The 27,923-nt window shown below is 47.9% G+C and overlaps 1 protein-coding gene across 2 annotated transcripts; it reads right to left on the bottom strand.

Moving 5' to 3' along the window:
* Positions 1-74: 74 nt before the first annotated feature.
* SLC25A33 (solute carrier family 25 member 33) lies at positions 75-27,923 on the bottom strand. 2 transcript variants are annotated; one of them, XM_063145125.1, is made up of 7 exons: positions 27,888-27,923; positions 13,582-13,761; positions 9,981-10,058; positions 6,576-6,676; positions 3,592-3,658; positions 2,365-2,648; positions 75-575 (listed from the first exon to the last, which is right to left on the bottom strand). In XM_063145125.1, exons 2-7 carry the CDS (start codon positions 13,626-13,628, stop codon positions 373-375), a joined length of 780 nt encoding a protein of 259 aa, XP_063001195.1. In that variant the 5' UTR covers positions 13,629-13,761; positions 27,888-27,923; the 3' UTR covers positions 75-372. The 2 variants fall into 2 exon arrangements, with proteins under 2 accessions (XP_063001195.1, XP_063001194.1); XM_063145124.1 differs by lacking the exon at positions 27,888-27,923 and adding an exon at positions 26,783-26,836.

The raw sequence follows: 27,923 nt of genomic DNA, 5'->3' as shown, positions 1-27,923 counted from the left end.
GAGCAATAAAATGTGCGACGGGGTTGGGAGCATTATGGAGGAGCCGAGGTAGGTATGTAAATTAAATAGTGTGATTTAATTTAATCGTCGTTTTAATTTCTGAGCCTCGCCTCTTTTAAGTTAAAAAAAAAGAAATAATTATTTCATCTATTAATATTAACATCAACAAACTTTCAGAAAGCATGAATCCAGAAGGACAGACAAAAGGGGGGGGGGGACACTTTAAAAAAAAAGAAAGAGAGAGAGCAGATGTCAAACAAGCGATCCGTCAATTCTCAACTCCGTCTGTCTTGCGTGAATGTTTGAAACGGTTCATCGTGAAGAAACTGGCCTTTGTAGTCTCTGTGTGCTTCTAGTTTAAGTCCCGGTCTGCTACTTAACTCGGTCTTCTAAGAGGTACACTATTAACTCATAAGTAGACAAGACAATAGCCGTGTTTGGGATCTGCCTCATGAGTTGGGCAAAAAGTCCTCTGTAGAAAGCAAAATATCCTTCCTCGCGGAACACCAGCCGTGCCGTCTGAACAAACGTCTTATATCTGGTACCTTCCTCTCGTAGCCTCGTCCGTATAACCTCTGTGGCGGGAAGAACAAGAGACAAATTTATTTATTTATTTATTGCATTTCTATACCGCCCAATAGCCGGAGCTCTCTGGGCGGTTCACAAAAATTAAAACCAAAGTATAAAACAACAGTATAAAACCATAATACAAAATACAATATAAAAGCTCAACCGGATAAAAACAGCAGCAATGCAAAATTACAAATTTAAAACACCAAGTTAAAATGTATTTATAGATTGTTAAAATGCTGGGAGAATAAAAAGTTCTTCACCTGGCGTCTAAAAGCATATAATGTAGGTGCCAAGTGAACCTCCTTAGGGAGCTCATTCCACAGCCGGGGTGCCACAGCAGAGAAGGCCCTGCTCCTGGTAGCACCTGCCTCACTTCCTTTGGCAGGGGCTCACGGGGAACAAAGCGTCAGTGTGTATGAGCGTGCAGCCCCCCGACGTTTCTGGGGGGTTTGATTTGGAGCCTGAAGAGAGCGAGGTGGGCGCTCTCACAAAATGGCTGCCAGGGGCGTTTTGGTGGGCGTGGCTGGTTGTTTCCCAGAAATGGGTGAGACGAAAAGAACCCAAAAGGCGGAGGAAGCACCTGGAAGACGCCCTTAGATGCTAAGCGTAGAGAACAGGAGAGGCGTTCCGTCGGGCACTGAGATCCCGATCCGTGTATGGCTTTGTAGGTCAAAACCAGCACGCTTTTGCACGTCCCAACTCTGGCATGATCTCCCCCGGCCTTGAAACGGTTAAAAAGTCTCTCTTAAGCCTTAGTGAGTGGGAGGAAGAGGTTTAAGTTAAAATATCCTAGTACTCTGGCCACACACCCCTTCCACACACCAGTGGAATGCAGACATCGAGAGCGTCACTGAGATGGAATTCAGCCCTCGGGGCTGAAAGAGATCTACCACCCCTGGACTAGAAACCCTTTCTTTAAAAAAAAAAAAAAATGAGCAAAGAGATTGTCAACTCCACATCCTAAGTGCGTACGCGGAAGGTCTGCCCCGTATCGTTGCTCAGTAATGGATCCCAGGCAGGGTCTTAAAGGCTGGACATCAGGAAAAACTTCCTGACTGTTAGAGCAGTATGACAATGGAACCAGTTACCTCGGGAGGTTGTGGCCTCTCCCACATTAGAGGCCTTCAAGAGGCAGCTGGACAACCCTCTGTCAGGGATGCTTTAGGGTGGATTCCTGCATTGAGCAGGGAGTTGGACTCGATGGCCTTGTAGGCCCCTTCCAACTCTGCTATTCTATGATTCTATGAATTACACTGGCTGCCAATATGTTTCCGGTCGGAATTCAAGGTGTCGGTAATGACGTTTAAAGCCCTAAACGGCTTGGGACCTCGAGCGCCTCTTCCTACCGCTGCCTGCCCGAGACCTGAGATCTGTCGGAGGGATGTGCGAGAGGCCTTCTCTGTTGTGGCACCCCGGCTGTGGAATGCCCTCCCACTTGAGGCTGACCGGCTCCGACACTGGCTTCATTTCGGTGCCAGGTCAAGACATGGCTTTTTAAACAGAACCTTTGAGGGCTAAATCCACCAGCTTGCACATTGTCTTGTTTTAATTGGATCCTACTGTTTTAAAATTTCATACTGGTTTTCACGAATGAGTGGCTTAATTTGTTTTAGAACTGTATATTTATTGTTCTATTTTATAGGCATGGTTTTATCTGTACGCTGTCCTGAGATCCTTGTGATATAGAGCGGGGTTATAAATGTTTTAATAAATAAATAAAATGCAGAGTAGCCAGTTTGTCGATGCTTAAACCTAGGTCTGGATGGGAGACTGGCACAGGGCACCACGTACCGTGTGGGTAAGCAATGCAAGAGGCACAGCCCTTGGAGACGGCCGCGGCCACCATCAGCCCGATGAAATTGGTGGAGCTCCTCTCTGGCCCGCCAGTGGGAGAAGAGGCCAACCGGACGCCGCTGACGTGCTTTTTCAGGCTCTCGTAAATAACGAAGCAGATGATGGTCTCCGAGATGCCGGCGTACGAGGCGGTGAGGCCTCGGTAGAAGCCCCGGATGCCTTCCATCCGGTAAACGTAGCGGGCGCACTGCAGGGCGTTCTTCTGCTTTGACCCTCTGACCCTGGAAAAGGAGACAAGAACCAAAAGGCCAATTAGAGGAAGAAAAATACACAACTTCAAAAAACAAAACAAAAACGGTGTCTTTTATTCCGCACCCCACTCAAAACAGGAATAGAGTGAATTTGGCTCAAATGTTTTATGGTAAACGGGCAGAAAATCTGAACAACGCTCCCTGGACGCTAGCTAACACACACACACACCCTGGTTCGAGTAAAGCTTGTTAAAATGTTCCTCTGTATAGACACATTTTCAAAAATTCTTTGCACAGAGAAAGTTGGCACATTCTAAACTAGCCTCCTTGACTTGTTTGTTTTCTACATGCAGGGAGTTCTTCATGGGAGGGGGGACGTTCAAACAGGGTCACTTTCCCCCCGAGCTAAAGTGGGAAGAGCTGTCAGAGTACAGCTTCCTGGACTACAACTCCCCATCAGCCAATGACCAGAGATGGGAGCTGTAGTCAAACATTTTCGAACTCCATAGTCGGGGATCTTTTTCGTCTTCCGTTCTCTCTCGTGCTCTCAGGCGTGTTTTAAGTATTAACTGCATTTCCAGAAAAGTAACTAGCTCTGGAGGAGAAGGCTATCAAGGGCTACTAACCCTGATGGCTGTGTGCTACCCTCCAGTATTCGAGACAGTAAGCTTGTGTGCACCAGTTGCCGGGGAACATGGGCGGGAGGGTGCTGTTGCACCATGTCCTGCTTGTTCATCCCTGGACTACAACTCCCCATCAGCCTCAGCCAATGACCAGATGGCCAGTTGGCCACTGTGTGAACAGAGTGCTGGACTAGATGGACCCTTGGTCTGATCCAGCATGGCACTTCTGATGTTCTTATTACTGCTTGGGCTAAAACACTGCCCATGTCGCTAGTCCTGAATGTAAGCCATGTGGAGGTGTTCTTAGTTTGACCACGGTGCTGTTTCTCCGGGTTAGCTGCCTTCCTTACCTCCTTTCTAGCTGCATTCTGGTTTTTACCATCCAGATGGGATTCATCAGTGAATTGGTGATAAAGGCTACAAAAAAGAAGAAAGGGAAGGAAATGAAAAGGGGGGAATTGGTCAGTCTGTCAACGAATAAGTGGGAACAGAAACAGAAGCTAGGGGAAAGGACCCAGGTTCAATCCCTGCCATCTCCAATTAAAATGATGAGGCACCAATGATGGGGGAGAGCCACTGTGGTGTAGTGGTTAGAGTGTCGGACTGGGAGTTGGGAGAGACGGGTTCTAGCCCCCCCTCAGCCATGGAAGCTCACTGGGTGTCTTTGGGCCAGTCCTTGACTCTCAGCCCAACCTACCTCGCAGGGTTGTTGTTGCAAGGATAAAATGGAGCAGAGGAGGGGGGTTATGTTGGGTTCCTTGGAGGAAAAAAGGCAGGATAGAAATATAACAGTCTTTTAGCATTCAAGAAAGTTATCAAGACTGATCTCTTCCGGCAGGCCTATCCAGTAGAATTTTAGGATATTTTTAGTATGTTTTTAGGATGCTTTCAGAATGTTTTTAAACAGTGTATGCCATGTTTTTAATCAGTATTTTATGTATTTTATGTTTGTTGTTCCCCGCCTCGATCCAATCAGAGAGGCAGGTAAGAAATAAATTATTATTATTATTATTATTATTATTATTATTATTATTATTATAATAAATAAAAAATAAAATGTGGAAACTGCAACCTAAAACCACTGTGAAACGGAACCAACCATCTTGACCTAGTCAGACTTGTTTAATCTTGGGTACCTGGGGGTCTTTGGACTACAACCTCCATCATCCCTGGAGGTTGCTGGCTAGATAATAATGGGAATTACAACAACTGCAGAGCCAAAGTTGGGAAAGAATGACCTGGACATAAATACATATATGACCTTAGACATACATATTTTTCCTTGAACCTCTCTTATTTCCGCACTTTGCAACTGGTTAAGGATAGATTGGTTGGTTTCTTGTTTTGGCTGCCTTATCATAGAATCATAGAATAGCAGAGTTGGAAGGGGCCTCTAAGGCCATCGAGTCCAACCCCCTGCTCAATGCAGGAATCCACCCTACAGCATCCCTGATGGATGGTTGTCCAGCTGCCTCTTGAAGGCCTCTAGTTTGGGAGAGCCCACCACCTCCCTAGGTCACTGGTTCCATTGTCGTACTGCTCTAACAGTCAGGAAGTCCGTTGTTGCACTAAATGTCACCGCTACCATAGTCAGCGAGTGTGTGTGAGCACATGAACATGTATCCAAGCATTAGACAGACATCTAAATGCATCTTTCCCTTTTCAAATCCCATTCTCATTTTCAGAAATAATAATAATAATAATAATAATAATAATAATAATAATATATTTATTTGTTCCCCGCCTCTCCCTCTGGATCGAGGCGGGGTACAACACAAATAAAAACACCGTAAAATACATAATTAAAACATTTAAAACTAATACATTATTAAATGCAGCAAATTATTAAAAAGGCATCTGTCTATCTCAGATAAAGCCCTATGGCTGGTTGCCTATAGTGGATAATAGGTGGTACACATGCACCACCTATGAAAGTCTGTAGATGGCACTGTGGAGTCACCCACTGACAACAGGAAGTGATGAATCTTGGGATATATGGGAATTCCTTGGGAGTGAAAGCTTGACGGATTTTCCCTGATCAATCCTGGCAGATTTCGTTCAGCTTCTCCCTGAACCTCCCTGGGCAGGTTCAGCAATTCGATCCAATACATGGATTTTGAGAGGGGTTTTAATGGCAGCGATTTACGCAAATGGGATCTCCCACCCACCCCCGGGGGGGGGGGGTCTTTAAATTTGCGCAAATGAGAGGTCATAATTTCTTTTCTTTTTTTATCGGAGGTTTTGCGCAATTTGCATTTTCTCAATTCTGTGGCCCAGGGAAACTCCCCTCCCCCTCCCCCTCCCCCCCAAAAGATGCCCATTTCTCTCAGTAGCTTTCTGAAACGGCACATGTCTCTTATAGCTGAGTTATATAAGCTGCCGTTGTAATACTTGTTTATCTCAAGCCCGTCTCTGGCCTGAGCTGGATAGCAGCTTGTGTAACCGAAGAGCTGCCAAGAGAGAGCCATCGCTCCGTGACCGAGGACACCTTTGGTCCTATGCCAAAAAAAACCAATGCTACTGAGGTGGAGTGTGACTGTTGCCACAAAACCAACGAAGACTCTTGTGGCACCTGAAAGCCTGCCAATTTCCTTATGGGGCAACGTTTTTGGTCGGCTGGAGCCCTTGAAAGGTGATAAATTGGTTAGGGCAGTCTCCAATGTTAGTCCTACGTAGAGTAGACCCATTGAAAGGAACGGGGCTGACGTTAGTCTGTGACTACCTTAAATCTTATTTGTTTCAGTGGGACTAGTCTACGTAAGACTAACATTTAGCTTTGGGGCAAAAATCCGCCTGGGTAGCGGACGCATCATAGCCGAAGCTCTCTGGTTGGTTTACAAAAGTTAAAAGCAGTGAACATTAAAAACAAATATACAAAATTTAAAAGCACAAAAACAACACTATCCTTTTAAAATAACTATTCTGGGATCAGTTAAAAAACAAACAAACTCAGCCCATGTTGTTACCTGCCTGAGAGAAGAGAAAAGTCTGGATCTGGCACCGAAAGGATAACAATGTTGGCGCCAGGTGAGCCTCGTCGGGGAGATCATTCCAAAATTGGGGGGCCACCACTGAAAAGGCCCTCCCCCTTTTCACCCCAACGCTAGAAGGGCGCAGCGGAGAGAAATGCGCAATTTCACTGCCGCTGGCGAAATGGCGTATTTTCTCTGCTCTAGAGCTCAGCAACCGAACAATTGGTGGTTGGGAGAAAGGGGGCGTGGCCAGGGAAAGGGGGCGTGGACGCCTTTAAACCCACAAAATTTGGCCCGCGGACTTGAGGTGCGACACCCTCCCGATAGAGAGGGGGGAATTGGAAGCGATAGCGGATACAGACCTGCAGAGCCCGCTGAACAGACATGTACGATGTTGCTGTTGGGGGTGAAGACGTGGTTAAAGCGCTCCTTGGCTTTGGAGTAGCACGCAAAGTACACCGCCCTGCAGGAGACAGAAGAAAAAAGCTCCGAGTTCAGCTCATGTATTAGCCGGAGAAGCAAGGCGGGGGGGGGGGGGGGAATTCCGGTTGACAAAACGGGCTTCCCTGCCAAGCGGTACTTTGGGGGGGGGGAGGGCATAAGAAACACCCAGAAAAACCTTCTGCATCTCCTGTCTGTTTCATACAAATGGATGGAGAGGGGAAATGCACCAAAAGGAGAGGCATTTGAATGCACGGGGTCCCCCCCCCTTGTATAAACGAAACTCTTCCAGTTGTTGGAGGCTGATGGGATGCAAGGGGGCTTTTCTGCAATGGGGGTTGCTGGAGGGGACCGACAGGGCAAGTGGGCCACAGCTGAAACAGAGGATGCTCGAGTGGAGTGAGAAGAGTCTTGGAGAAATAGCCAGAGGTGTTCTGGGGTCACAGAGTCTTGGAGAAACAGCCAGAGGTGTTCTGGGATCATAGAGTAGAGAAAGAGCCCAGAGGTGTTCTAGGATGGTTCAATTTGGAGGGGTTGTGTGTTGCATAGTTTTGCTTATTGCTGCATCTCAAGCTGAAAGAATTAACAGGGCACGAGACAATTTATTATACACTCGCAGACATACACATCTGAAGAAGTAGGCAGTGTCCACGAAAGCCTATGCCAAAATAAATGTGGTAGTCTTTAAGCTACCATAAGACTCTGTTGTTTTTATACGGATGAACACAGACAGCCAAGCTCAATTTAAAGCACACACCCGGGGGGGGGGGGGGGGCAGGAGAATGGGAGCGACAGCCACATTCTTCCGAAAGGCCTAACCGTATTCCACTCATCCAAAAATGTACAAGCTTTCCAGTTGGCCAGAACTCTTCATCAGGCCAGGGGGGTACAAAAACCCCCCAAAGGCTCTTCCATTGCCTGATTCTTGTACCACCTAGCCGGATGAAGAGTTCTGGGGAATTCAAAAGCTTGAACATTTTTGCAGGGTTTTGTTTGGTCTTAAGGAAGTTATCGCCCCAAATGAGAATGTATATTTTTCATGAACCAGCCCGGCTAACTTTGGTTGAATTTTTGTTTTTTTTAAAAAAAATGTATTCCACCAAGACAAGCAAGTGGGAACTTTGGTGCATTCATTTGTACAAGCCAAAAACGGTTAACTTCATCTAAGATTTCTTTTTAAATGTAGATGAAAGCTATAGGTCGTGGTCTTTGGAACACTGGGCACCACACTTCAAGAAGGATGCAGACAAGCTGGAGCGTGTTCAGAGGAGGGCAACCAGGATGATCAGGGGTCTGGAAACAAAGCCCTATGAAGAGAGACTGAAAGAACTGGGCATGTTTAGCCTGGAGAAGAGAAGATGGAGGGGAGACATGAGAGCACTCTTCAAATACTTGAAAGGTTGTCACACAGAGGAGGGCCAGGATCTCTTCTCGATCCTCCCAGAGTGCAGGACACGGAATAACGGGCTCAAGTGACAGGGAGCCAGATTCCGGCTGGACATCAGGAAAAACTTCCTGACTGTTAGAGCAGTACGACAATGAGACCAGTTACCTAGGGAGGTGGTGGGCTCTCCCACACTAGAGGCCTTCAAGAGGCAGCTGGACAACCCTCTGTCAGGGATGCTTTAAGGTGGATTCCTGCATTGAGCAGGGGGTTGGACTTGATGGCCTTATAGGCCCCTTCCAACTCTACTATTTTGGTAAGTATTCCTACAGCTTGGGGGCTGCAGAGACATTCTTTTCCCAACTCCCCCAACCCTGCCCTTTAGAGAGAGCCATTAGCAGAAACATTCCAGCTTTAGAACAAGGCTGCTATTTTCATCTGAAAGCCTCCAACACACACCCCTCCCCAAAGTGGTATCTTTCAACTGGAACCCGGCACTGTTGCCCTCTTTCAAGGACAAGCATTCCAGAAAACGGGGGCAGGACAGGCACGTGACAAACCACCTGCCTTTGCAGCTAGGACAGGAATATAAAAATTGCTTGCCCAATTAAAATCGCTACTCCAGAGAGAGGATCCGGAGAGTGCAAGCTCGTATAAAATGTCGAGGGATAGCGAGGCGCTGTTGGGGTGGTGCACGTGTTAACACTGAAAGAGAAAATGCCCCATAGAGGAGAGCCATGGAGGGGTGTGTGTGTGAGACACAGAGAAATGTCTGAAGAAGAGAAGATTGAGGGGAGACATGAGAGCACTCTTCAAATACTTAAAAGGTTGTCACACAGAGGAGGGCCAGGATCTCTTCTCGATCCTCCCAGAGTGCAGGACACGGAATAACGGGCTCAAGTTAAAGGAAGCCAGATTCCCGGCTGGACATCAGGAAAAACTTCCTGCCTGTTAGAGCAGTACGACAATGGAACCAGTTACCTAGGGAGGTGGTGGGCTCTCCCACACTAGAGGCATTCAAGAGAAAGCTGAACAACCATCTGTCAGGGATGCTTTAGGATGGATTCCTGCACTGAGCAGGGGGTTGGACTCGATGGCCTTGTAGGCCCCTTCCAACTCTGCTATTCTATGATTCTATAAAATCTTGCAAAATTTGCCCGTTTCAGGAGCAACACCAGATCAATGCTAGAGCAGCCCCTTCTCTGGTTAATGACCATCTTGTTCAGCGCCCCCTTTCGACTGAGATTATCGCCAGATACCGTATTTCTTCGATTCTAAGACGCACTTTCCCCCCCATATAAACATCTCTAAAAACGGGGTGCGTCTTAGAACTGCGGGTGCCTTTATTATTTCTTGGAATCAAAGCTTCTTTTTTTTTTCTGTTGGTGGTACTGAAATTAGTGTGCGTCTTACAATCGACGGCGTCTTAGAATCGAAGAAATACGGTATTTCAGATACACTTTCACGCTGAAAGCCTTGAGGTCTAGAAACCTTACCTTTAAAAAAAAAAAAAACGAAAAGAAAGAAAAAAGAGCCGAGATTATCAGGATACGGAATTTCGTACCCAGTACCAACTTCCATGGCCACCTAGTGCGAAGATGGAAAATATACAAAATGTGGAGAGCTCCGGCTATTGGGCGGTATAGAAATGTAATAAATAAATAAATAAATAAATAAATAAATAAATAAATAGCCCTGGGAACAGGCTCTCAAGATGCACAAATATTTAGCACAAGGGTGGGCTAAAGACTTGATACCACGCTGCCCCAGGACATTGTAGAGAATTTAGGATCATAGAATAGTAGAGTTGGAAAGGGTCTATAAGGCCATCAAGTCCAACCCCCTGCTCAATGCAGGAATCCACCTTAAAGCCTGCCAAGTCCTTTAAGTGCTTTGAAAAAATAAATAAATGTGCTTCACGGTTCCTCCTCAAGCGTTGTACCTGGATGGTGCGACTCCAACCAGGTTTGGCCCCAGCCCACGAAAAAGCGACCTTGGACCCTCTTTCTCCAAAATGGATCTGTAAGGGGGTGGGGGAAAGGGGGGAAGGTGGAGGAAAGAAAGAGAGGGGTAAACGGTTAAGCAGTAACGCACACCTGCGAATGGAGAGCAAGACCATCGTGCTAAGACGCGCCCCAGGGTGGATAAAAATCAATGATTTGTTTTACAAAATTGGATTTTTTTATTTAAATCGATTTTTTTTTAAAAAAAAAATGCTTTTTGAAGAAAATCTATCTAAAGACAGTTTCTATTTAAGCTACATTATAGTCCAAAGGTTATTCATCATGAAATAAGGAATAGTTTTTAATTATGTCACATGAGGCTGTATATTCATGCAATGTTTAAATTCTGGGGGTAAATGAATTCCATTCATCCATTCACATCCTCTTCCAGAGGTTTCTGTAAGATTATTGGGCATTTTTTTCTCTCTAGAAGATATTATCACAGCTGCTTGGTTTTACGGTTCTGAAAACGGTGAATTTGTGCCTGCAGAGATCACAATCCCATTGCGCCTTTGCAAATCTATGTACACAGAATCAATCCCTTACCTCTTAAGTGCTGAGTTTCAAAAAGATTCAATGAATAGAGTGCACTTTTGGGAGTGTGGGTGTGGAGTCACATGATTAAATCGAGTCTGAGTAGTGATTCAAATCGTGATTTAAATCAAATCCACCCTGGACGCGCCCCTATTGAAAAATCCTGATAATCAGCAGGACTGGTGTCAAGAGTAGGCGTGATTGGGCACCTGTCAAGGGCCCACATCCTAGCAGGGGCCCACTCACCAGAGCCCCTGGAGTTTCTCTTCGTCACCATTGCAACCTGCTTTTGAGGAGGAGGAGGAGGAGGAGATTTCGCAGCCTCCTTGCTCTCTCAGGTCTGGATTCCTCTGATATCCAGTTCTTTGTTTGTTTTGAAAGCCTGCCAAGAAGTTGGTAAAATGCTTTTCTGCATTTTCTCCAGGGAAAAAGGCTTTCCTCTCTGCGGCCAACATGGAAACACAAGATGCTAGTCCCTTAGAAGGCGAGTAATAAAACTGGCCGCCTTCCCCTGGCCCCCCCCTCCCCCCCAATCCCACAAGCACGATTAAGGCCTCAGCCCACGAAAAAGCGACCATGGAGCCAGTGTGGTGTAGCAGCTAAAGTGTTGGACTGGGAGTCGGGAGATCTGGGTTCTAGTCCCCGCTTGGCCATGGAAGCTGGCTGGGTGACTTTGGGCCAGTCACAGCCCCTCAGCCCAACCCACCTCACAGGGTTGTTGTTGTGAGAATTTATTTATTTAAAACATTTATATCCTGCCCTATATCGTTAAGATCTCAGAGCGGCGTACAGATAAAAACACACAGTCTAAAACAATAAATATGCACAATTAAAAACAAATTAAACCATGATCCAAGTTAAAACAATATATAATTTAAAAGCAGTTTAAACAGTTAAAACAATGTGCCAGTGAGTTTAACGATCAAAGGCTTTGTTAAAAAGCCATGTTTTTACTTGGAGTCGAAATGCAATCAATATCGGCGCCAGTCGGCCTCTGAGGGGAGGGCATTCCACAGTCGGGGTGCCACCACAGAGAAGGCCCTCTCCCTTGTCCCATCACAACGTAAATGTTGCATTGGTGGGATGCGGAGAAGGGCTCCTCCAACAGATCTAAGGTCTCGGGCAGGCATATATAAGGAGAGGCGCTCTCTCAAGTATTGAGGTCCCGAACCGTTTAGGATAGAACTGGAGAGGAGGAGGAGGAGGATTATGGATGCTGCCTTGGGTTCCTTGGAGGAAAAAAGGCAGGATGTAAATGGAATGAATGAATGAATGGTTGGTCGGCAACTACATTTTTGAAAGGGCCAGCTCAAAGTGGGCCAAGTCTTTTAACTCCGCGATCTCTTGCTGATTCTAGCAGTGCCACAGTGCCTGGGTAACCAATGCCACTCTCGCATGATTCGCGCGGACTCGGCCAGGGCTGCCCGCCAAAGCAATTGGCTCCGTCGCGGCGATTTGTTTGCCGAAAACGTCTAGCAAGCTGTTTTGCCTGGTGTCCGGCCGTATTTAGCGCAATCCAAGAAAGAAGGAAGCAGGCAGCTCCCGTGAATAGAGAGTCCAGGGCTCAGGGTTTTCACCCAGTGCTGCTCTCTCCCAGGAACATAACAAGAACCGTGCCGGATAAGACCAAGGGTCCATCTGGTCCAACGTTGTGTCTACACAGTGGCCAACTGTCTGCCCATGGGAAGCCCAGAAACCATTGGCTTGTCTCCCGTGTTCGGCCTACCGAGAGTAGACCCATTGAAATGAATGGGGCATTAAGTTAGACGGATGTTGGGATACAACCTCTTAAGCTTAAAACAGAATAAAACAAAATAAACCGAAGCTGGCGTGTTCAACATTGTGGTCAAATGCTTGACTAAGAACATAATCAGAGCTCTGATACTGGATCAGACCGAGGGTCCATCTAGTCCAGCACTCTGTTCACACAGTGGCCAGTCAGCTGCCGACCAGGAACCCACAAGCAGGACACAGGTGCAACAGCACCCTCCACCCATGTTCCCCAGCAACTGGTGCACGCAGGCTTATTGCCTCGGATACTGGAGGTGGCACATAGCCATCAGGGCTAGTAGCCATGGATAGCCTTCTCCGCCAGGAATTTATCCAACCCCCTTTTAAAGCCATCCAAATGGGTGGCCATCACTACATCTTGTGGTAGTGAGTTCCATAGTTGCATTGCGTGATGAAGTCCTTGCTTTTATCTGTCCGGAATCTCCCACCAATCAGCTTCATAGGATGACCTCTTCCTTATAGGGTTCTTCATTCATTCAAAGCATCATCATTATCATCATCATCATCATCATTATTATTTGTATCCTGCCTTTTGCCCAATGCTGGGCCTCAAGGCGGCCTTACAAAGTTTAATATATACATGGGGGGGGGGGAGGGAAACAAAACCATAAACAATTAAAAAACACACAACAAAATTATAAGACATTAACATAGATGGAGGGCCGGATTATTCTCCAAAGGCCTGCTGGAACAAAAAAGTTTTCGCCTGCTTCCGAAAGCCCATCAAGGAGGGAGCCAGCCTAGCTTCCCCGGGAAGAGAGTTCCAGAGCACCGGAGCAGCCACCGAGAAGGCCCTTTTTATACCGCTCTTCAGTCAAAAGGAATGAGAATCAGTCAGAATCCCGCCGCCCCCATCTCAAGCCTTAGAAATATGAGGATAATGCAGATCCGTACGGATTTCCGAGGGGACGTAAAACACTTTGAACACTCAACACGAGGTATCGAAAAATGATGCATACATTTGGCGAGGAGAGAAAGGAGACCATTTCACAGCTCTTCGCTATGGAACAGGCCAGTCTCCTAGACTTTTTTTTGTGTGTGTTTTTAAACGAATAAAAGAAATCTTAATAAAGTAAAAATCAGGAGGGGCCCAAGCAGGTGCCCAGAGAAATGTCCGTGAACACACTGGAGAACCCAGGAGCAGAGAACTTAAATACGGCAGTCCAAACTGGCAGCCGTCAACCACCAAAGCCAGGGTCAAGCTGTCATACTCACTTAAGAACCCGAATGAGGCCCGGAGAGACGGATGCCGGCCGGACCATTCCTTCGCCGCTGAGGGTCCCCAGCTGGACTTGAGGGTAGTAGACGGCCCGGAAGGCCAATTTCGAAGACTGGAGCCTCGTCTTGATGACTTCCAACGGACACGTGAAGATGGCCCCAACCGTCCCACCACACCTGAGGAAAACCAAGGGACGAAAGGGTCAGGAAAGGAGAGGAAACCGAAATCGACACGCGATCCGTTAAGGGTAAGCCGGTTTTGAAAAGTTTCGGAACACCAGGTTGGAGCGCCACATCTATTTACCGAACGGATGAAGCCCATGACCAAAAGAACGAGGTCCAGAAGCAACCTCAAATGGAAGGGGTTGATGGTAAAACCTGAGAAGTAATAACCCAGAAGGTGGCCCAACGTTCTAAGAACATCAGGAGAGCGTTGCTGGATCAGACCAAAGGCCTTTCCAGTCCCGAATTCTGCTTCCCCCTGTGGCCAACTATTTAATTCTTAAGAATATAAGAAGTACCATGCTGGATCAGACCAAGGGTCCATCTAGTCCAGCACTCTGTTCACACAGTGGCCAACCAGCCGCCGGCCAGGGATGAACAAGCAGGACATGGTGCAACAGCACCCTCCCACCCATGTTCCCCAGCAACTGGTGCACACAGGCTTACTGCCTCTGATACTGGAGGTTAGCACATAGCCATCAGGACTAGGAACCATGGATAGCCTCCTCCTCCAGGAATTTATCCACCACCACCCCTTTTAAAGCCATCGCTACATCTTGTGGTTGTGAATTCCATAATTTAACTCGGCGCTATGTGAAGAAGTCCTTCCTTTTATTTGTCCTGAATCTCCCACCAATCAGCTTCGTGGGGTGACCCTAGGTCCACCTTCCACCTTCCAACCAGGATGATCAGGGGTCTGGAAACAAAGCCCTATGAAGAGAGACTGAAAGAACTGGGCATGTTTAGCCTGGAGAAGAGAAGATGGAGGGGAGACATGAGAGCACTCTTCAAATACTTAAAACGTTGTCACACAGAGGAGGGCCAGGATCTCTTCTCGATCCTCCCAGAGTGCAGGACACGGAATAATGGGCTCAAGTTAAAGGAAGCCAGATTCCGGCTAGACATCAGGAAAAACTTCCTGACTGTTAGAGCAGTGCGACAATGGAATCAGTTACCTAGGGAGGTTGTGGGCTCTCCCACACTAGAGGCATTCAAGAGCCAGATGGACAAGCATCTGTCGGGGATGCTTTAGGGTGGATTCCTGCCTTGAGCAGGGGGTTGGACTCGATGGCCTTGTAGGCCCCTTCCAACTCTGCTATTCTATGATTCATTCAAAGCATTTTTAAACTGCTCTGCAGTCAAAAGGCACCCAGAATCAATAGTTACGACATCCCCCGCCAGTAATTAAAAAAAAAAAAAAGACACACGACAAGAGGAAAATGACTGGGAGGGAGGAGGAAAAAAAACCACGATGGTGACTACAACTTCCATCATCCCTGACAGCAACCCATGCTGGCTGGAGATGATGATGCCAGGAGACCCGAGTTTGGGAAAGGCAGGTTTATAAGGTTGTATGAAGGAACCTTACAATGCGTCCCAGAATCCTCTTGTGAGGCAAAGAAGTGATGCAGCAGATTTGAAGGGCATTTTTGGTTTTTTGGCAAGTTTGTATAAACACACACAAACCCTTTCTTTCTCAGGCTTTTCAAACAAGGGTCGCTTACTTACAGCCTTGACACACATAAAAGGAGTCACTGCAGCTTCTGACCTTTAAAGCCTTAAACAAAGAAAGCCGCAAGGCCGTGGTTCATTACCCCTGAGGATTAATTCAGATTACGGCCACAGGGGCTGTTGCCAAATTTAGTTATCCGGCCTGCCCTCCCACCCAGGGAAGAGGGAGGGAAATCCACCCATCCAGCTTTGAAAAGAAGACAGAAGTATTGGTGGAAAAACACAGGAGGGTTACAACATCTATATGGATTGGGACCAGGCCACCTGAAAGACCGCTTTCTCCCACAAGAGCCTGCCTGGGTTTTAAGATCCGCCAGCATCAGAGTCATGTTTAGTGGTGGAGTGGGACAGGGCCTTCTCAGTGGAGGCTCCAGGCAGAATTCCCTGCCGAAAGATGGCTATGTTCACTGTCCACCCGCCAACCAGCAAAGACCTTTTTATTCGAGGACTTTGGTTTGTAACCTGGTCTGTCAGCTTGGGTGTTATTTCTCTTTATTCTTTTAGAGTCGGGTTTCCCTTTAGTTGGGTTTTTAAAGCATTCGGTTCACGATTGCTTTAACCGGGTTTTCTTTGTAACCTTTGGGTTCTCATTACTGTTGAGTGCCATTTCCTTGGCGGAAAGGCGGGGCGGAGAAAACTATCAAACCAATCCATGCCAAGTCGTCTGGACCCCGCACGTAATTCCGTGAATGAGGCATGCCAAATTACACAATAAAAGCCTCATCTGGACGCACCTTTGAGCCTTGGACCTACTCAGCCGCCGGCCGACAGGTCTCCCCTAAAATGGCCAGGCCACCCACCAATGCCTCAAACATGACGGAAACAGGAAACCCAGAAGGAAGTATCATTTCCCCCTTTGCTACCTCCCCCACTTAGAAACGCTGTCCCAGCAAGAGAAAGGCCGTCATTCCCTAGGAACAGGAAAGTATTTTTATTTATTATTTATTTATTGCATTTTTCTACCGCCCAATAGCCGAAGCTCTCTGGGCAGGTTTACAAAAATTAAAACCGTAGAAACCACTCAAAATATAAAACAAACAGTATAAAAGCATAATATAAAAACATGGCCAGGATAAAATCGAGTAGCAATGCAGAAATTAATACAGATTTAAAATACAAATTTTAAACGGCAAAGTTAAAATTAAATTGCTAGGCCGTTAAAATGCTGAGAAAATAAAAAGGCGCCTAAAAGAGTATAGTGTAGGTGCCAGGCGAACCTCCTTAGGAAGCTCATTCCACAGTTGGGGTGCCACAGCAGAGAAGGCCCTGCTCCTGGTAGCCACCTGCCTCACTTTCTTTGGCAGGGGCTCATGGAGAAGGACCCCTGAGGATGATCTTAGGATCCGGGCAAGTAGAATCATAGAATAGCAGAGCTGGAAGGGGCCTACAAGGCCATCGAGTCCAACCCCCTGCTCAATGCAGGAATCCACCCTAAAGCATCCCTGACAGATGGTTGTCCAGCTGCCTCTTGAAGGCCTCTAGTGTGGGAGAGCCCACAACCTCCCTAGGTAACTGGTTCCTTTGTCGTACTGCTCTAACAGTCAGGAAGTTTTTCCTAATGGTACATATGGGAGAAGGCGTTCCTTCAGATAGCCTGGCCCCAAGCCGTTTAGGGCTTTGAATATTAATGCCAGCACTTTGAATCAGGCCCAGACCCGGACTGGCAGCCAATGAAGCTGGAAAAATGAAGCTGGCGCGATGTGGTCTCGTTGCCCATACTCTTTCTGCTGCCAGGAGAAGACTTTTTTATTTCCCCAGCATTTATCATCCTCGTCTTTTAACTCTGCTGTTTTAAATCTGTAAAAAACCTCTGCATTGCTGCGCGGTTTTGTTCTGGTCATCCTATGAGGTTTTATGCTGCGATTGAAGTTTCCGTGTACTCTGTGGCTTTAATTTCCATGGGTCGCCCAGAGACCTTTGGCAATTGGGCGTTATAGAAATGGAATGAAATGAAATAAATAAACAGGAGATTTATTTATTTATAGGAGAAGCGGCTTTCGACTTCCAGGCCGTTTTTAATCCATCTGACCTTCGCTTCGGCGGTATGGAGTCAGCCCCGCTGAGTCGGGAAGAGAGACCGAATGACCGACACGGAGGAGCCTTCGACGACCAGCTGTTATCCGCGTTGTGTACAGACACCGGCTTTTAAGCTCTGTAAATACGGCTGCGGGAGACGGCACTTGGGTTGCAATTTTCTCCCGCCCCCCCCCCCCCGGCGACGGTACACAGATCCTGCGTTGTTCACGTGCCCACAGGGGCAAGAACAGGCCTTTGGAACCAAGCGAATTTGTTCCAGGACGCTCCGATTTAAAAATGCCTTGGGGGGGGGGAATTTCTCTCCAGGTTTGACTGCGCAGCCGCAGCGCCGGGACCGCGCAAAACAGCAACTCGAAGCAGCCGGTTGTTAATTTGGCCTCTTGATGTGTTACATTTTGGGCTTGGGGTGTGTGTATATCCTGCATTCTGGTTGTGGGCGGGGCCAAAGGCAAAGGGGCGGGGTCAACATGCTAAAAATATCGGCATGTTTTCGCTGTAAGTGCTTTCGGGGAGGCATTCCAAGCTGTTAGGATATTGGTGGAAGACAGTGCAATATTTAGGGACCACAGAAGGACTCACAGTCAGGGTAAAGGGGTGTGGCCTTCTGGGGGAACCCCAGTGGACAAGATAGGGAGCTTAGCAGGCCGGATTTGGCCCTCAGGCCCGGGTTCCTAAACCCCTGCATTACAACATTCTGAGATGGCAGACATGGGTCACAGGGGAAACCGAAACGTCTATTCAGGGGCTGGGGGAGATACGAGGCAGGCTGGGCGGAGCGGCCCACAAGTTCATTCTTGATGTCCACATTCCCATGGAACGAGCAACCAGAAGCAGAGAGGAGATGGGGAAAACACAGCACACTGTGTATCTCCCTGCTGTGAGCTGCAATTGCAGATGACAGCTGGGGTTTCCCTGGTGCAGATCAGAGATACCGGCAAGGGTTTGAGGAGATCATGGCAGAGGTTTCCCCCCAGTGCAGGTCGGAGATAATGGTGGGGATTTCCCCCGAGGGGGTCGGAGATAATGGGTGGGGATTTCCCCCTGAGGGGGTCGGACATAATGGGTGGGGATTTCCCCTGATGGGGTCGGAGATAACAGGTGGGGATTTCCCCCAAGGGGGTCGGAGATAACGGCGGGGATTCCTCCAGATGATGGGGCTTGGAGACTGAGCTCTATCCCCTGGAGGAATCCAGGATGGCTTCATAGGCTGGGTGGCGAGCCTTTGCAGGCCAGAGATTCCCCTACCCTGCCTTAAGATATAGGAACATAAGAAGCTGTCTTATAGCGAGCCAGACCCTTGGTCCATCTAGCCCAGTATTGTCGACACTGATTGGCAGCAACGGCTCTCCAGGCAGAAATCTTTCCCAGTCTCACCCGGGGATCGAACTTGGGGCCTTCTTCATGCCAAGCCTGTGCTCCACCAGCGGGCTACAGATTCCTCCATCTCACGTTACGGCAACCTCCCAAACCAGGCAGAAGCACCCCCGAAACGACAGGTTACGTTGGTAAAATTGGCTCCAGCCCCTGGGGCTCCCTCACCGCCCCAGTTACGCATGTTTAAAAAAAGAAAAACGAAGGCACAGAGACGCCTTTGCGTTTGAGTGCTTCCTCAGCTGGCTTTTTATAGAGCTTCTTAGCAGCTAAGAATGTCACCAAAGGAGGCCACTGGGGGTCATGTGAAAATTATACGGAAAAGCAGAGCAACGAGGGACGGAAGGAGCCCCCGGAAACAGCCGAAGGCCCTGAGCTGCCGGCTTGTGGCCTAGCCACCGCCCTTTGCCCTGGCGGGTGCCCCGGATGCTCCGGTTTACGGTATACAGCGGTGTCAATTAACCAGAGAGCCTTAACCAGATTTTAACGACTCATCCGTACAGGATGCTTCAAGCAAAACGCACCGGTTTGTGAACAAACTCCGCGGCCCTGCTACGCAGGCTTCCTTCTAAAAATAAGGCACAATGTTACCAGGCGTTCCCGTGTGCTCTGGCGTCCGCTAGAAGCGTGACGAATGTTTTGATGGCGCGAGCACTTACACACACACCCCCATACGCCCCCGCGAGCGACGCTGTTCGTTTTTGCTAACGCTCCAGTTTCTCATGGAGTCTTGGCCCGCGGCCACGGATCGCCGCCTCTTTCCCCCTCTGCCACACTTGAACTCCTTTCACCTGTCCCTCCCGAGAATGCTCCTTGCGCTCTGGTTTATACATATACGAGCATCGTTAAAAGGGTGGGCCCCGTCGCTCAACGGAAGAGCGTGTGCTTTGCACGCAGAAGGACCCGGGTTCGAACCGGGCATCTACCAGGACAGGATCTAGTGGAGCTTGAAGAGAGCTGAGCCCCCGGAGTTTGGAAAGTTGCTTCCAGCTGGAAGCTCAGGTTTCCCCACGCCTGGTATTAGGAGGGCTTCAGCCAGGCGGATCGACTGGTTAGATCAGGGGTGGGAAATGTGAAGCGCTCCAGATGCTTTGGCCTACAAAGCCCACGATCCCTCACCACTGGCTAGGCGAGCTAGGGTTGATGGGAACTGTAGGCCCAAGCAATACCCCACCCCAGGGTAACATTAAACGCCTTTTAAATGAACCCAAAATGGAATCTCCAATTAGCAACCTTTTAAAGAAGAAGTAAGATTTTTGTTTAATATGTTAAGACAGCAGAAGCTACAACAATATACTTTCCACTCTGGCTGCAAAATTATTGTTTTAGCCCTGCGCAATCCTATGCTTCTAGGACTTTTTTTCGGCCTAAACATGCATTGGATTGCTGTGAGTTGCAGTATTTTTATCAGCTGAAACATGCATAGGAATACATCTTTAGTAAATATCCGATTGGTCAACTCACATTTATTTAATCGGGCAGCAGCCCAGAGTCACAAACCTTATCTAAGTCACCTTTAAAAACCCTCCCCGCAAGGTAGGCCATGATTAGCCCCATATTTCAAGGTGGGGTGCAGAGAGAACAGCGCCCCCCCCCCCAGCAGGCCTAAGGGAGCCGTTGCCTGAGACACGAACCGCAGGGTGGACGTGGACGTTTGAAACTAAGAGCTTTCCAGAATGTGCAAGCAGCCCCACAGAAAATGTGCGTTGCAGCATCCTTGCAGCTGCCTGTCAGCAATAACGGCTTTGCAGACGTCCGCGAGGATTTCAACCGCGCCGTTATCGAGCCATCCCGTGCTCCGGAACGGACGGTGCAAACTGGCGCGGCCGTATAAATCATCCTCCGTGTAAACCATCATTTCTGCATCGCTTTTCCATGCACACACGTGCGTGCGCGCGCACACACACACACGCGGGTTGCGTTCCTTTGCTGCATTCCTCCAGGAGAATCACTGCAGCGTAACACGCCTTACCCAAAAGGAAGTTTTTGCAGCATTCTCACAGAGCCAGGATCTCAGTGTCCGGCATGAAGAATCAAAGGGGATCTAAAATACGCAAAACGGGGTCAGGGGGAGGTTTAGAGAAAGGGTGTTCTTGGCGGTGGTGGATTGGATTAGCATCACAAACCAGCTTCCGTTTTATCTACCAGGGTTTCCACCGAACATGACAAAACCAAGTTGTTTAGGAAAAAGGCAGCGTGGCAAAGTGGCTAGAGCAAGCATAGAGATGTGAAGACCGAAGGTAGAATGGGGAACAACAGAAGAATGAAAAACAACCAAAAAATTTGGGGAAGAAACTTTTCTCCCTCTCTGATTCCCCACCCCCACCCCACGGCTGAATTTTCAGCTAAGAGCTTCACCGCAGGCATCCAGGCTGAGCAGCAGCACAGGGGAAAAGGCGACCGGCAGACTTTCCGTCTCCCTTACGTAACGGAGTAACTGGATGCGCCCGGAACCTAATGAGGTTGTTTCATCCTGGATTGCAGCAGGCAACGAAGAGTGTGTGTATGCGTGTGTTGGAAGAGAACCAAAAAGAAAACTCCTTTCTGAGAAAGAGACGTTGCATTTTAAAAGGTGAGATCTGGTCACGCTCCCTTGGGCAGATTCCCTCAACCGCGTCGGACTACAACACCCATCACCCCCAACCCTACTGGCTGGGGGTGATGGGAGCTGTAGTCCGAGGTCCGCTGAAGCCAATTGGATTATTTGCATGAAAAATTACATTTAGGATTGCACTACCCTGACGAAATCAACAACAACTGATTTAATTTCATATTCTTGTCCCTGTTGGCTCTCCGCTTTCTACGTCCTTCCCCCTTCCACTAACATTTCCCAGAGGTATAAATTGCAAGCCCCTGGGGGCAGAGACTTCTCCCATACCTTATAGAACACCGTTGGCATAGATCGCACTGCGGAAAATAAAGATTAACACTAGTCATTAAGATGAGTGGTGTCACTGGACGCAATCCAGGTGGAGAAAACACTGCATTTAAAAACAAAAGAACAACAAACCCGACCCGCACATAACGGTATATAAATAAATAAATAAGCCCCCATCCTATGGAACTCTCTGCCTCTGGAGGTCAGGCAGGCGCCAACTTTGTAATCCTTTCGGCGCCTCCTGAAAACGTCATTATTCCAGGAAGCCTTTCCTTAAAGACCAGCCACGGTTCACTGTACATTCTTGCTTCTTTTAAAATCTATTTTAAAGTGTTTTATTCTGTTTTTATTTTATCTTGTACACTGCTCCGAAATTTTCAGTGGGCAACGGTATATAAATATTGTAGATAAATAAATAAAACTGATGGTTTTATTTAATGCATGGATTGTTGCCCAAGATGACGGAACAAAATGTTAGTTTTCACAACCTCCTGGGATGTCTGTTTCCCTCCCTGTATCTAAATACTTTTGTGGCACTGTAGTGCCAGTCTATAGAGAGGCAGGTTTGTTTTTTACCACTCCTGCCCAAAACAACCCTGAACAACCCACACTTCTGGGTTCACACATAACGACAAACCATGGTGTAAATAGCCCAGAGTTCAGAACTCACCAGCAAACCATGGCTTCTTTTTCTGGATTGTCCGAGGTTAACAAACCATGGTTTGTTAGCATGGCTGGATTCCGTTAGCCACGGAATAACGGGCTCAAGTTAAAGGAAGCCAGATTCCAGCTGGACATCAGGAAAAACTTCCTGACTGTTAGAGCAGTATGACAATGGAATCAGTTGCCTGGTGAGGTTGTGGGCTCTCCCACACTAGAGGCCGCTGGACAGCCATCTGTCAGGGATGCTTTAGGGTGGATTCCTGCATTGAGCAGGGGGTTGGACTCGATGGCCTTGTAGGCCCCTTCCAACTCTGCTATTCTATGATTCTATGATTCACATAACGCAACAAGCCAGAATTCAACAACTCAAAACATGGGTTAGCAATCTGTGCGGACCCGGCAAAGGAGTTTGCAGGGTAACAAGTCAGTCCACCGTTTCTTTTCTGATCCTTCCATCTCCTCCTGCCTGGAGGGCATTTGCATTTTTTTGGAACCATCGAAGAAGCACACATTTGTAAAAACACAACAGAAAAAGTTGGAAACCGCGCGAGACTTCCTTCTGAGTAAAACAAACACACAGGACAGGCAAGGATGCTTCCTTGGAAGCATGTTCCATCTTTTTAAAAGTTGAGCTTGAATCCCAAATTCAAGGAACTTGGATCAGAGGTCTTCATCACCATAGATGCAAAACACACGCTGGAAGACACAGAAAGTGTGTCTCCACGCCTCTCCAGCCCTGTTGGGAGCCAGTAATGATGCAACACTTGGAACATGTGTCCTTAACATCACTCTGCCCAAGAACTGGTGCAAAGCGGAGAAGGCAGCTTGGGACACATAGCCAGGAGGACGCAGTTCAGAATGCACCCTTTCTAAGATGTAACTATTATGTAGCGGAGCGAGGCCAAAGGCCAAAGGCGGTCGGCCAGGATCAGGGTGAGACAGCAAAACGAGAATAACAACACATTCAAGGGACCAGGGAGAAATGTATGGTGTGACGTGGTTTTACTGTTATCGCTTTCCCAAATGTCTATTTATAAGCGCAAAAGGAGAAGTTTACATCCCTCGATGGGTATATCAGCGCTGTGAGCGGAACTGGTGAGTTTACAAACGCAATAAAGAATCGGTTTTCATTTTCACATTATACCAACCGGTAGATAAATGCAGGCATGAGAAACATACGACCTAGGACAGCCTCTCCCAAGCTGCTGCTCGCCAGATGTTTTGGGACTACAATTCCCCTAACCCCTAACCAATGGCCATGCTGGATGGAGCTGATAGGATGCCTAGGCTAGGGAAGGTGGTTCTAGGAGCACTTTCAAAAATTGCACATGCATTCTAAACGGAGATAGGGAACATGGGAGTTGTAGTCAAACATTTCCAACAGAACAGCCATGCTGTGAGCAAATCGACGGAGTTTCCTAACCAAGTGAGGATTTGAACATGGGTCTCCACAGCCCTAAATCCAACATTAAATCAGGGGCAGGCGCCCTGGCAAATGTCTTGAACTACAGCTTCCATCAGTGGTCAAGGACTATGGCAGTTGGGAGTCCAAAACATCTGGAGGACAGCCGATTTCTTACCTCTGATCCAATCATAACGGCAGATCTCTATATGAAATGCACTTGACATTCTAACGCACTACACAAATACTAAATGTTTTCAATGGCAAGGAATTCCCGAACTCAATCAAAAGTTGGGTACAGAATCCATGCTTGTCTGTGCGAGCACACCCTAAGTGAACGCTTAAATTCTTGCTAGCATCTGACACACTGCGACTGGGTTTGGAGGTTCGATTTTGCATTCATAGGTGACGCGTGTGAAAAGGAGGAGAGAAATACGTCTGACGACGGGGCAATGAACAGAGAAAAGAGACAGGTTGAAAGAAGGAGGGGAAGAAGGATGAATGGAGTAAAAGGGGAAAGAAGGAAGGACGGAGAAGGATGGATTTGAAAGGGGAAAGGTAAAAGGGGATGAATGGATGGAATTGGGGCATTTAGTTTAGAAGAAAGGCTAGTTAGCGCAGACGTGACAAGAGGTGTACAAATGGCATGGAGAAAGTGGACACGGATATATTTTTCTCCCTCTCACATCATATCAGTATCTGAAGCGGATTGGTGCCTACTCCGAAGGAGGCCCGGAAGACAGCAACAAGGGAGAGGGCCTTCTCTGTGGTGGCCCCCCAATTATGGAATGATCTCCCCAACAAGGCCCGCCTGGCGTCAACATCGCTATCTTTTCAGCGCCAGGTTAAACCTTTTCTCTTTTCCCAGCCCTTTAGCAACATGTGATGAGCTTCATTGATCCTGGATCTGTTTTTATAATTGTTTATAAAGCTGTTCCTAGAGGTATGTTTTGGTGTCTGTTACATGGTTTTGTGGTTTTTAAATTCTGTATGTTCTAATTGTTTTAATATTATGCAAGCCGCCCAAAGTGCTTGTGCTAGGGGGTGGTATAGAAATGTAATAAATAATAATAATAATAATATAATAATAATGAGATTCAGGACAGATCAAAGGAAGGAATTCTTCGCACAGCGCATAAATTATGGAATTCATCACCACAAGATGTAGTGATGGCCACCAAGTTGGACAAATTCCTGGAAAAGGCTAGCAATGGCTATATGCTACCTCCAGTAGGCAGAGGCAGTAAGCCTAGGTGCATCAGTTGCTGGGGAACATGGGCGGGAGAGTGCTGTTGCACTCATGTCCTGCTTGTTCATCCCTGGCCGATGGCTGGTGTGAACAGAGTGCTGGACTAGATGGACCTTTGGTCTATCCAGCATGGCTCTACTCATGTTCATATGAAGAAAGAAAGGGGCGAAATAAGTAAACAAATGAGAACAAAATGAGGAGAGACTAAGAGGCACGGAGAAGAGAGGAAGACGAGGAAGTGAAGAAGAGAACTGGATGAACAACAAAAGGAGGGAAAGTGTTCAAAGAAGAGCTAAAAAGAGGTCGAAAGGCCTGAAGACCAAAACATACAAAGAAAGACTGAAAGAGTTAGGTATGGTTAACCTGCACAAGAGATTGTTAAGAGGCAATAGGATATTTTAGGGGGTTTTATTTGTTACATTTATATCTTGTCTTTCCTCCAAGGGTGGGCAATTTGGGGTCCTCGTCATATTTCGGCCTACAACTTAGTTGCGTTCCTCCAGATGTTTTGCCTACAACTCCCATCAGGCCTAGCTAGCATAACTAATGGTGAGGCATGATGGGAATTGGAGGCCAAAACATATGGATGGCTACAACACGCCCGTCCCTGGCAACACATTCCACTTATATTACAAGAAAGGGATTCTGAGTAAATGTTAGGAAGAAGTTGGCGGCACACCGATGGGACAGTCCGTCCAGGGAAGGCAGTGGACTCTCTTTTTTTTTTAAAGCGGAGATGGATGTCCAAGATCACTGCAGTTGATTTCCTGCACTGGTGAGGGGTTGGACTAGATGACCTCTGAGAAACCCTCCAAATCTGAAAAGTTGATCTGGTCCAGCACTGACCATCCTTATGGGAAGCTAACCAAAAAGAGATGAGGAGGAGAAAGAGAAAAAGAGAGAAACGAAGAAGCAGAGGAAGATAAATAGAGTAATAGAAGGAAAAGGAGGCGCAGTGGTGTGTTGGACTGGAACTCGGAAAACCTGAGTCCTAATCTCCACTTGGCCATGAAAATTACTGGGTGACTTTGGGGCAACCGCTGACTCTTAGCCTCCCCTACTTCACAGGGCTGTTGTGAGGATAAAGTGGAGAGGAGGAGGATCATGGGAGCCACCTTGGATTCCTTACAAAAGGGGAAAAGGTGGAATAAAATATAAAATAAAAATAAGGATAAATGGTGTAATGGAAGGGGAAAGGGGGATGAAAGCAGGAGGAAAAGGATGAATGAAGAAAGGGGGATTGGATGAGGGGGGAAGAGAGGGAGGATGGATGGAGAAAGGGGGTGGAAGAAGAGAAATGATGGAGAAAAGGAAGTGTATGGCAAGGAGAAGCGAAGGAAGGGGGATTGGGGAAGGGGAAAAGATGAATGGAGAAGAGGGGGAAGGAGGAGGAAAATGATGAATGGGGATAAGGAAGTGTAGAGGAGGGAGGAAGGAAGGAAGAGGGAAAAGATGAATGGAGAAGAGGAAGTGTATGGCAAGGAGATGCGAAGGAAGGGGGATTGGGGAAGGGGAAAAGATGAATGGAGAAGAGGGGGAAGGAGGAGGAAAACGATGAATGGGGATAAGGAAGTGTAGAGGAGGAGGAAGGAAGTGGTGGAGGAAGAGGGAAAAGATGAATGGAGAAAGGGGGAGAGAAATGATGAATGGGGGAAAGGAAGTGTATGGGGAGGATGGGAGATTGGGAAGAAGGGGGCTGTTTTATTCTTTTACTATGTACATTGATGGGGCTATAATAATAATAATAATAAATAGAAAAGATGGGGAAGGAGAAATAGAAGAATCAGTGGGGAGAGGAAGAATTGAAGGGGAAATAAATAGGAAAAAGAAGTTTTTCGAAAAGAGGAGGAGGCGGAGGACTCACCCTCCCGCGAAGAGGTGGAGCAGCGTGCTGTTCTCCTGCGCGGCCCCGGCCATGCCTGCCTCCGCCGGGCTGGTTCAGTGCAGGCGCCGGAGCAGCTCTTGCTGCTGCTGCTGCTGGTGAGGAGAATGGCCCGACTGAGCTGCGCCTGCGCCGATCCAGCCCTCCCGGTCACGCGACGCCGGCACCCGACTCCACGTGCGGAACGGGCCAACCACGAGGCCGCCTGGCCGGCGGCGAGGTAGGCGAGGAGGGGGCGTGACCCGGGCCAGGCCGCCGACGTCGCCGCGTTCCGAAGGACGCGATAGGCTGCGGCGCGCGGGGGGCGTGACGGGGGCGGCTGGCGCAACAGAGCCCCACGGCGGATGACTTCAGAAAGGCGGGGCGGGGCTTTCCCGCGGAGTGGGCGGGGCCTTGTCGTTCGAGTGTGTGTAAGTGGGCGGGAGCGTTTTTATGAATGGGGTATTGGAGGGCAAGGGGATTGGCTCATTCAGAGAGTTGTGGGCGGGGCCATGAGGGGGCCCCTTTGCAAAAGTGGGGGGGGGAGGCAACGATTCTAGGCGCGTTTTACATAGGAGTCAGAGAGTAAAATCCAATGTAAGTCCTACTTAGAGTAGAGCCGCTGAAATAAATGGGACTGAAATTAGTCACGGCTAACTAAATCCCACTCATTTCAATGGGTCTACTCTACGTAGGTCTTACATCGGATTTTAAACAGAAACCCAGTTGGATTTATTTCTGAGCAAGCCTTGTGCCGGCTCAGCCTCCATAAGAAAGGCTGAGATCCTAGGCATATTTACTCAGAAGTAAGAATCTCCCCGTTGGATTGAATGGGTTGGATCCAGACTTAGATATACTTAGAGCAGACCCACTGAAATTAATTGGCCGTAATTAGTCAAACTAACCTAATACCCAGTGATTTCAATGGGTCTACTCTGACTAAGTCTGGATCCAACTCAGTCATCAATCTCCCAGAGGAGCAAAAAATGAGGCTGTGATCCTTTACCCACTTCTCTGGGAGTAACGCCCACTGCATGCAATAGTAAACATGCATCAGATTGCTTTTTGCATCTGGGTCCACCCCGCCCCCCCAGCCACTATTATACACCTGGCTCAAATCGGTGGACTTCTAGTTGGAGATCCT

This window comes from Elgaria multicarinata, chromosome 20, assembly GCF_023053635.1.
Source record: "Elgaria multicarinata webbii isolate HBS135686 ecotype San Diego chromosome 20, rElgMul1.1.pri, whole genome shotgun sequence".
Classification (NCBI taxonomy): Eukaryota; Metazoa; Chordata; class Lepidosauria; order Squamata; family Anguidae; genus Elgaria; species Elgaria multicarinata.
The sequence above is the reverse complement of the archived record's forward strand: the minus strand, read 5'-3'. Positions and strand labels throughout refer to the sequence as shown.

What these genes read in the sequence shown, in the direction of transcription:
- SLC25A33 (XM_063145124.1), bottom strand. Translation starts at nt 26,835, where the DNA reads ATGGCCGGGGCCGCGCAGGAGAACAGCACGCTGCTCCACCTCTTCGCG. An exon ending in GTTGGAGTCGCACCATCCAG is followed by an intron (nt 6,677 to 9,980) that starts GTACAACGCTTG and finishes TGTCTCCTGCAG; the next exon opens with GGCGGTGTACTTTGCGTGCT. An exon ending in TTGCATTGCTTACCCACACG is followed by an intron (nt 576 to 2,364) that starts GTACGTGGTGCC and finishes TTCCCGCCACAG; the next exon opens with AGGTTATACGGACGAGGCTA.